The sequence below is a fragment of the Coniophora puteana genome (genome assembly GCF_000271625.1).
Source record: "Coniophora puteana RWD-64-598 SS2 unplaced genomic scaffold CONPUscaffold_20, whole genome shotgun sequence".
Taxonomy (NCBI): Eukaryota; Fungi; Basidiomycota; class Agaricomycetes; order Boletales; family Coniophoraceae; genus Coniophora; species Coniophora puteana.
In genome coordinates this window covers 269,095-278,603 of record NW_006913072.1, presented here as the reverse complement: position 1 = coordinate 278,603, position 9,509 = coordinate 269,095, and the positions used below count along the sequence as shown (strand labels likewise).

At 56.2% G+C, this 9,509-nt stretch overlaps 2 protein-coding genes across 2 annotated transcripts; both read right to left on the bottom strand.

The window, feature by feature from the left end:
• Positions 1 to 165: 165 nt before the first annotated feature.
• Positions 166 to 1,714, bottom strand: CONPUDRAFT_170111 (uncharacterized protein). Its single transcript, XM_007777210.1, has 2 exons — positions 1,475 to 1,714; positions 166 to 1,408 (listed from the first exon to the last, which is right to left on the bottom strand). The coding sequence occupies exons 1-2, from the start codon at positions 1,494 to 1,496 to the stop codon at positions 222 to 224; spliced, it is 1,209 nt and encodes a 402-aa protein (XP_007775400.1). The 5' UTR covers positions 1,497 to 1,714; the 3' UTR covers positions 166 to 221.
• A 2,184-nt stretch (positions 1,715 to 3,898) lies between these two features.
• CONPUDRAFT_140506 (uncharacterized protein) lies at positions 3,899 to 8,828 on the bottom strand. The gene is made up of 12 exons (XM_007777209.1): positions 8,450 to 8,828; positions 8,190 to 8,377; positions 7,868 to 8,133; positions 7,450 to 7,797; positions 7,371 to 7,388; positions 6,893 to 7,309; positions 5,457 to 6,824; positions 5,093 to 5,401; positions 4,777 to 4,989; positions 4,595 to 4,705; positions 4,486 to 4,538; positions 3,899 to 4,424 (listed from the first exon to the last, which is right to left on the bottom strand). Exons 1-12 carry the CDS (start codon positions 8,629 to 8,631, stop codon positions 4,007 to 4,009), a joined length of 3,891 nt encoding a protein of 1,296 aa, XP_007775399.1. The 5' UTR covers positions 8,632 to 8,828; the 3' UTR covers positions 3,899 to 4,006.
• Positions 8,829 to 9,509: the final 681 nt, after the last annotated feature.

Below are 9,509 nucleotides of genomic sequence, written 5' to 3'. Positions count from 1 at the left end.
CTTTACAAGACGCAGTTTTCCCCTTTAAATCCACTGATTTCAGATCAAATGACACGGAGGATAGAGAAGTCTGCAAGCTCAGTCGATTTTGCTACTTAGTTACGAGACCCAGAGTGGTGCCAGGCTCGTTGAACGTTATACGTTGAACGCAGGAGGTGAGTGCATAATTTGTTATACTACTTTTTAATCTATGATAAACATAGAACTTCATATCAGATATATTACAAGTCCCGTGAGACGTCTTCCAAGCTATCGTTTCTAGATTGATACATTGCAAATGACACCATTCCGAACGCAATGAGAAGGAAGTTTATGAAGGGGTATCGGCAGATTAGCGGCTCGCTCATGGTGTCAATATAGTCCGTTAGAGAGTCGTATAGTTTACTCATGTCTCCTTGCGCAGCCTTCGCGCTTCTTTGAAGCATTCTACAAACCAACGGGAGACGAAAGTCGGGCTGGTCTTGGCTAATCACTCTGACTATGGTTGCTGCAACACCGAACCGGCCGTTCGCTCGATCCGACAGTATTAGGATATCCTCGTCTGAGGGCCAAGGGCGAGGGCATGAAACCGACAGGTTTTGGGTTCGGTACACCTCTTCGAACGCGTTCCGTAGGAAAAGAGTGACATCCTCGCGCGAGTTGAAGTCTTCAATATGTATGGGCTGTATGATGTCTGCGAACTCCATACTTCGCATCACGGCCTCTGTCGATGGTCTGCTGGTAATAACGATGTTGGATATAGGAAGCGTAGTATCCCGTACGAGACGCGCGAGGAGCGAAACAAACGGCCAAAGGGTCTCTATGCCTGTCGGTACGCCCTTGAGTGCGAGCGATGAGATAGACGCTCGGAAATGATGGTTTCCTGTTCCCGTCGGAACACCCTCATCGAGGGCATCCATAACGAGCGACATACCGTGACCAGTCCTCCCCCAAACAGACGCCAGTATTCGCAAAGGCTGGATAACAAGCCTGTCGAGCTGGTCAAGACGCGATTTCTCGGGGGCAAGCAGCGCAGGATCATCAGCAATGGCCTTTGTGATGACCTCTCGGGCGCGGTGGTGCTGCAGCCCAAGCTGATACGCGAACGTGAGGAGAACAAAGTCGAAGGTACTCCGTCTCCCATTCATTCTGGAGAAAAAGAACGTGCCTGCGAGTCTCCCTTCCTCGCGAAGACTGTCCGCAACGGTGTGTGCGACGGTTGACTTTCCCGAACCAGGTTCACCGGAGATCCACAGGATCTTGCGTCTGCCGTCCTCGGTGGCCGCTTTGATAGTACGAAGAAGCTCTATCCTGGTTCCTGGAAGGCACTTGGATCCGGAGTGCGGCTGGCGCTCGTTGGAGTCGTATGCAGCACCTTGAGTGCATTCTTGAGCGAGCTTTTGCCATGGATCAGCGCGATCCATTCGCTCTGGAAAAAAGTTCGCGTTAGCGACGAAAGGGGGAGGTTATGCATACAAGCGTAGTACGTACGTACTTGAAGCAATGTCTGCCATCATAGTAGTGTGTCAAACAAAGTGTCCTGAGCAGGCTGCGAGCCAAAGCTTGGCACGACCCTCCAAGCCGTAGGCTGTAGGGGTTGCATACTGACATGAGGCCACATGCCGAAGTCGGCCATTGCCGAGCGCTCATGAGGTCATAGGCGCTCGGAAGCTCAACGCAACTGGTTTTCGGGTTTGCTGCACTGATTTCTTTGCTTGACTAGAACAGCAAAACGGCAGGAGAGTGCAAAGAGACGAAGGAGAAAGAAGTACTGTGGGAATATTTGGCCATGTGGTGCTGTCACCATCCGACCTTAGCCGTCTAGACACTCAACGTCAACTCCGAGGTCTCCATTTCAAACTATGCTTAGCGCGGAAATATTCTGTGATCAGGATGAACTTGTGAAGTCGACGCAGACTGCGCGTGAACAAGCTGCTAAGCGAACTCCGCCCAACTTTCCGTCATCATGCTTGCTTTTACTACTTACTCTACTAACTAGCCCCGCAGTTCTCGTTTTTGCGCGTTCGAATCATATACGTATAAAGCCAGCTGAGCTGCAACTTCGCATGTGGCTATAGCGATTAAAATCGCTCCTCAATACCAAAGTTTAACGCTACCCTGAGTATCCACCAATCATTCCTCGTTCTCATTCGTGGTTCTGCCTCAGTTATGATTGAGGAACGCGCTTTCACTTCGTGGCCATATTGCGTTCTAGGAGCTGAATAGCAAAGTATATCAGACTAATCAGATGTCACTTATGTTGTGGTCTCAATAACTTACTCTGAACAAGGATGCAGAGACGACGCACACCCGCAAGGGCCACAATTGATGTCTTCCTTCGGACCTAGGGATGAGTCACAGCACCTTGAGTTTCCCGCAAAACACAAGTCGGTTGGAATCTACACACCTGGCTGGTATGTTAAAGGGCTTGCTGTGACACTGACTGCCAAGACTGCAAAAAACACGAGTGCGTGATAGAAGGCCTGCCTCATGTCCTAGTGTGGTACTTTGACTTGGGCGAGAAGAGAGCGAAAAATTCCGTGACAAGTGGAAACAGACCGCGTTTTATTTATGGCTGCAACATAGCCGACCCTTGATGAAGATGCACACCCTTGTGTAGTTATCTCCGGAAGGCAACGTGGCAGTGCTTCTAAACCGTCGCTGATTGAGGTGAATAAGGATGAATATTGTTCATTAGACTCCTGGCCATATAGTTCGTGTGGCTTCTTCGCGGCGTCACTATCTCAGTACAACATTATTTACTCTAGTCTATTGTCACAATCAAGCTTCAAGAATTCAGGACAAACATTCCAATTATTGGTAGATCCACTTTAAAACGGAGCCTTCAGCGGAGCGGGGTGGGAGTAGCTGCACGAATATTAGCTCTGCTGAGCACCGATATCATTATGAAAGGTGACACGTACCGACATGGAAGGATATCGTCGAAGTTGTCGCCGTTGGAGTCAACGAGAGGGGCGGAAGGCACGGCGAGTGGCATGGGCACGGACCACACGTAAAGACTATGAAAGAACAGTAAGCTTCCTTTACACAATCACCAGGCTTCAGAAACTCGAAGTGCTTACTAGGGTCAATAGGCGTCGCAACGGCCCCCAAAGACACGAAGCTGAGAATGGCAAAGATGGAAACTGAAAACTTCATAACGATAAGTGGTTGGGGAACCTGTTGGCTCGAAAGCGTGTTGGCTTTGGGAATCATCTGGTCTTGCCCTTTATACCGCTGTCCGTGTGTCAGCCACATACCACAGATTTCAATGAATAGCGATCCAAATACAACAACGCGTACTGCATAATTGACCGGAATGCACTCATACATGGCTTCTCGTCTGTTCGCCGTAGTAGAAATGATGGCGTCCAAAGCATCGCGAAGAGAATGGACTCATAGCGTCTTAGCAGTGATCAACGGCCAATGAACAGAGACCTTACCGTTCTTTCTCCGACTCAACCGGGCACGACTCGTCTCGAGCTAGAGCGTAGGTCCCGTATCATGTTCATGTCGTACCTGAGTTAGTGCCGAAGCTATACCGCCACAAATCCCTTGGTCGTGCCCCTGATCTTACGCCAATATGCAACTGGGTAGTGACGGCACCCGAAGCCTGTGAAAGATGACCCTCGACTTGAGTGACTTTCTGTATCGCCAGTAATTACAGCAATCAACACTGCTGAGCTATTGTGGGCAACCATCTTGTAGCGTTTGGATGACCAGACAGTGCACCTCCTGTAATAACATGAATGAGCCAAAGATCATGAGTGCGACCAACAGTGCTAAATACAGCGGACCTGCCTCGATGATGCAGACGCTACATCATGGAAAGGCGATGTGGTATGCGGCCAGCTCAGTTGACCCGTGTAGGATAGATAAAAGAAAAGAAACAAGGAAATAATCGGTCTTGGAAAGACAGCGTGCATTAAACCATTCCACCTAGAAACATACTATAGCAAACAAGTAAACTGAGACACGAACGAGCTCAAACACATCAGACTATGGGAACACATCACCAAAATACAAGCTATGGCGCAGCCGCAGCCGTCGTCGCCACGGTCGCCACTGGTCCAGGAGCCTGCGATGCTGACGACGAACTCCCCGAATCCGCAGCGCTATCAACAGGCACGACCTTCTTGGACGGCACCGGCCACTCCCCTCGTCCGACGCTTTCCATCCACCGCCTCCTCATCACGTCCTTCCGCTCCAACCGCTTCTTGAAATCTGCCTCGCCTTCTTCGGGTAATCCCGAATCTGCTTTCTCTTTGCCCTTGTCCGGCTCACCAACGCTTGATGCAGCCGACTGAGAGCGGCGAGGAAGGCTGCACAGGAAGTCCTCCGTATGCGAGACGTAGAATACGCGATAGGTCCGCACGCAGACACGCATCTCGAGGGCGCCATCAGCAAGGACGTAAGGGAGAGAGGTGCTCGGTTTTGGTGCATGCCTGTACAGCGGGAGTAATCAGACGCCCGGCGAATGCAAACGAAAACAAGGCAAAAACGTACTTTTTGAGGAAAGGTTGACGAGCGCGTGAAGCGAGGTTCTCCGGGGACTCTCCCTGTCGCACATGAGTAAGCGATTGCACTAGTTTGACAAAACCAAGACGCAACATACCGAGACAAATGCATCGACATACGCCTGCCACCTCTCCGTCATAATCTCCGAATCAACGGTATCGTCGTCCTTGCCCAGCAGCTGGATCGTCATCATCTTCGCGTCCTGAATCTGTACATGGTTTCATCAGTACCCCATCCTCGCTTCTTTCGCGTCTGCATCACCGCAAGAACGAAACGTACCCAATCAATCCTGAAAATATTCTCGTCCGGCCCGAGCGTCTTCTCAGCCGCCCGGCGGCTGTTCAACATATCCTGCATCGTCGGTGCGGGCAGGTCGCGGTCCCGCTTGAGCAGCTCGAACAGCTCCTGGCACCGCGGATCGATGAGCGCGATCTGCACCTGCTTGATGAGCGCGCCGATGACCTTGTCAATCGTAAAGATCCTGTACGCGTCCTGTGTGCACAAACGACATGATTTCGTTAGCTCGAGTACGGAAAGGAGGGGATGTGGAAAAAGGAAAGAAAATGAGTAGCGGAGGGAGAAGCGGGAAGCGTACCTGGTTACCGAACATAGCCCGCATCTGGTCCTCAAACGCGTGCACCTCGATCTCGTTGTCGAACAGGCGCTCGCATGATTCGAGCATCACATCATAAAATTGCTCTGCATGTGCTGGCTTGCTACTTGTGGCGGCCTGGCTGGCACTAGCCGTCACCGTTGCTGTCGCGGTCGTAGTGGATGAAGACGCCGTCGTCCGATCGGCCGACTCGGGCGGCGACAGCTTGCGCCGCTTCGCGGGACTAGGCGACGCCTCGCTGGCGAGCTCAATGGAGAGCTCCTTGAAGTACGAGAGGCGCGAGTACAGGATCTACGAGTATCATTAGCCAACTTCCCTTAGAAATTCGAAGACCGAAGGGACATACCTCAAACAACCGCAACAGCGTATAAAACGTCGTATTCGCAAAAAACACGCTCTTATTCGGCCTCTTCGACCCCGCCGACGCAGAACTCTCGCCCTTCCCTTCTTCCGTACCAGCACCAGCACCGGCACCAGCCGCAAGCCCGGCATCAGCACCAGCGCTCGAACCAGCGCCCACATCCTGCACAGCAGGCGACGCAAACCTCGACGGCACCGGCGACGCCCCGTCCTGCCCGCCGCGCTTCCGGCTCGTCGACTTGGCCTGCTCGCTCTTGAGGAGCTTCTTCCTTAAGTCCCCGCCTGCACCGACTGCCGCCCCGCCGTTCGCCCCACCGCGCTTGCTCCGTTTAGACGAAGCCGAACCGCCGCTAGCCGCACTCGCCACCTCAACATCGTCACCCACACTGCTCGCCGCATCGTCGCCCGCTCCCGCGTCGCCATCCGCAGGGACCGCAGAGGCAGGGGTATCAGCAGAAGCAGCGACAGCAACAGCAACAGCAACAGGCGCAGAAGGCGGCACATGATGATGCACCACAAACGCCCTATCAAACGCGTCCGCGTCCAGCCCAAAGAACAGCGGCACAAACGTCCTCAAGAAGAACTCCACCCGCCTCCGCTCCTGCGCGCCGATCTGCCCCTGCGTCCGGTCCAAAAACGACAGCGCGAGCTTCGTCGCGTCCTGCAGCACCAGCACATCCGGCAGCGCCGCCGCAAGATGGTACCGCGGGCGCGCCCGCCCAAACAGCGGGTCCACGAGGCTCGCGCGCCTATGCCGCGCCGCATCGCGCGCGACCTCGATCTGCGCCACAAGCGCCTTCGTCGTGACCGCCTTCTTGTCCGCAAGGCGGAACGTGATGCCCTGGTGGTCAAGACTGCGCGCATAGTTGCGCGCGTCCACCTCCCGCCACACCTTGTTCCACTCGCGCTGCGCGCGCTTCCACTCCTCCTCCTTCTGCTTCAGCCGGTGCATCACCACCGGCACCGCCGCGACCGGGTTCTCCTGCATCGCCTGGAGCACCTCCAGCCCCGCCTCGCGCCCGTAGATCTTCTTGATCACGCGCGCGTGGATGCTCTTGCCCTGCCCGCCGAGGTTCGCCTTGAGCTTGAACACGGGGCGGTCCTCGGGCGCGAGCTGCGCGATCTTGTTCGCGATGGGCTCGAGGAGAGCGATCGTCCGCGCGATCGCCTCGATGTGGAAGTCGTACTCGTGCCTCTCCTCCTCGGAGCGGTGCAGCGCCTCCTCGTACACGTTCTTGCGCTGCGTCACGAACCCGGCCGTGTCCTCGGACGCCCACGTCGGGTGCGACACCCACTCGTCGTTCAGCACGGACTTGCACATCTCGTCGCGGCCCGAGCACGGCACGTTCACCTCCTGCACCGCAAAGAACCCCATCAGCATCCAACATGGCACCCCAAAATCATAAGGAGAGAAAAACTCACACTAGCAGGCATCCGCCTATAACTCCCCGCCTGCAAATTACTCCTCACCCGCCCAGGCCTCACAATCGGCCCGTTCCCCCGCCCAAGCCACTGCAAATGCTGCGTCTCCTCCAACAAAAACCGCTCCCTGTTATCCATCTCGTCCCACCCCAGAATCGCAGCGAGCTGCCGCGCGAGCTCCCCCTCGCCGAGGTAGCGCCCGCTCTCGCGCACGAGCCGGCCGGTGTCGATGAAGCCCTGCGTGAACAGGTTGATGAGCCTTAGGAACTCGACGTACGTCTCGCGCGGCATGAGCCGGCGGACGCGCTCGAAGAAGTGCGTTTCGTCTTGGTTGAGCATGTCTGCGCTGCCGCTTGGGCCAGCTACAGGCGAGGGCCCGTGGGGCAGGGGCGGTTGTTGCGTGGATCGGAGTCCGGACTGGCAAATGCGAACGAGTTTAGTGGGTGTGGATATGGTGCAAGGGAGAGGAAATACGAACGACACCATTGGCTGCGCTCTGTTGGTGCGAGAGTGGAATTAAGCAAACTAGCTTCATACATCGGACACAACCAGCTCACCTTAGCAGCCTTAGCAGCAGCCATCGCCTCCCTTTCCCTTTCCCTCTCTCTCTGCTCTCTTTCCCTCTGCTCTCTTTCCCTCTCCCTCTCGCGCTCCTTCTCTGCAGCTCTTCGCTTGCGCTTCTGCGGCAGATTCCCCGCAGCGCCATCCAGCAGACTCGCCGTCGACGCCTCCCCACGACGAGCCCTCGATGGCGTGCCAGGGCGCGTCCGTCGCCCAGGCGGCCCGTACATCTCCTCGCCATCATCATAGATGGGCCCACCCTTCTCAGGCATAAACACCCGAAAGTCCGAGCGCAAATCCGGATCATCCTTGAACAGCCGTGCGATCTCCGCCGACACCTCTCTCTGCAGCAGCCGCACCGATCAGCCCTACTTGAGTCTCGAGCAAAAGCCAAATGAAGAAGAGAGAACGCACCTCGTCGATGACGTCCCCCTGCGTGTGATACCGCCCTAGGATCTCGAGAAACTGGCGGTACGTCCCCTCGTCGCAGCGCTGCTTGATCTTCTGCACGTACTGCAGCGCGGGCTCCATCGCGCTCCCGTCGCCCTCGCGCATCTCGATATCGTGGTCCCCCACCATGCTGCGCGGCGACGGCGGGCGGCTGGGGCCCGCGAAGCCGCCGCTGGACATGAGGGCGTCGGAGGGGCGGAGAGATGGGCCGGGACCGAACATCGAGGGCTCTGGTGTTGCCGTGTTCGTTAGTTAGTGGGGTGTGATGATGCAATGAGGCGCGTACCGCTTAAAGTGGCAGTCTGGAATAGCGTGCCCGAGGGCGTGGTGACAGTGATCATGTGGGGCTCGAGGGGGTTCATGGAGCAGTCGATGCGATAGCCGACGGGGAGGAACGTGTTGAAGCCCTGGATAAGCTCGGGGTGGCCGTGGAAGAGCGTCGAAACGCGCCGGATCACGCCTGGCGTGTCGATGCTGCATCATCAAATTTTCAGTCAGACACGCATGTAGCTTTTAGAAGGAAAGATAGGAAAAGCAAAGACGCACAGTTCGCTCTTGAAGTCTTTCATAATGTCCAAAAAGTGGTTGTACACGTCCGGCTGGGTGCTGAAGCGGACCTTGACCGCGTCGAGGTAGCTGAGCGCGTCGCCAACGTTGAGCTGTCTGTCGAGCTGCCCATCATCTGCATCCGTCGGGAGCCTGATATCACGAGACAAAGGGATAGGCATGATATCTCGTGCGTGCTCTTGAGAATCGAAAAAGGATATGGCGGGATGGCGGGATGGTTCTTCTTTGGTGGGCACGCGAGGAGAGCTGCTTTCCACAATTTCAGTGGGTGCGCGTTCGTCGTTGGCAGTTTGCTGTTCGGTGGGTGGATGCGTAACTGCACGCAAGGGGGTGAGGGGACGTGAAGCGGGGGACGGGAGTGAAGGTGCGCGTGTGGATTCGGAGGGCGGTGCGGCAGGTGGCGGGGAACGCGACTCGACGGGAGGGGTGAGACGGGAAGGAGCGGGGTCTGCCTCTACAGCGACTGCCTCTGTTGGAGCAGGGACAGGCTCGGGTGGTGGAGTGGGTGGCTTGGGTAAGGGGGAAATATGCACGGGCTCGTTCGCGTCGCCGGGACCTTGAGGCAAAACTGGGTCCGCGCTGGCAGGAGCAGGTACGTCACCTGCAGGCAAAGAAGAAGGCTCGCGTGCGTCCGTGTCCACCTCCGAGGGTGTCTCTTCCGCTGCAGGCCTCGTTGCGTCACCAGAGCCTGGCTGCTCGATTGCCTGCTTCTCGACCGCGCTCTCCGGTTGAGCCGGCGGATCCTCTGCCGTGATCTCTCCCGGTTCAATGTCGTCGTCTACTACAAGTGCAGGGGGAGCAGAAGGTGGAATCGGGATAGAAAAGGAGGACTTGGGCAGTGGAGCGGAGGTGGAAGGGAGAGCGGGGGATGTGTGAACCGCCTGAGCCGCCGGTTGTGGGGGGCTCTCGGGTGGTGGTCGAGAGGGCTGGCGGTCGCCGATTACGTTCGCGTCTGAGGGTTCGTCCATCGCGTCCTTCATCTCTACATCTCCTGCGTTGTTCTGTGGTGGAGGAGGTGGGGGAGACTGTTGCTTGACGT

What these genes read in the sequence shown, in the direction of transcription:
- CONPUDRAFT_140506 (XM_007777209.1), bottom strand. Translation starts at nt 8,631, where the DNA reads ATGCCTATCCCTTTGTCTCGTGATATCAGGCTCCCGACGGATGCAGAT. An exon ending in CCAGACTGCCACTTTAAGCG is followed by an intron (nt 8,134 to 8,189) that starts GTACGCGCCTCA and finishes CGGCAACACCAG; the next exon opens with AGCCCTCGATGTTCGGTCCC. An exon ending in CGTCAACCTTTCCTCAAAAA is followed by an intron (nt 4,425 to 4,485) that starts GTACGTTTTTGC and finishes CCCGCTGTACAG; the next exon opens with GCATGCACCAAAACCGAGCA.
- CONPUDRAFT_170111 (XM_007777210.1), bottom strand. Translation starts at nt 1,496, where the DNA reads ATGATGGCAGACATTGCTTCAA. An exon ending in GATGGCAGACATTGCTTCAA is followed by an intron (nt 1,409 to 1,474) that starts GTACGTACGTAC and finishes ACTTTTTTCCAG; the next exon opens with AGCGAATGGATCGCGCTGAT.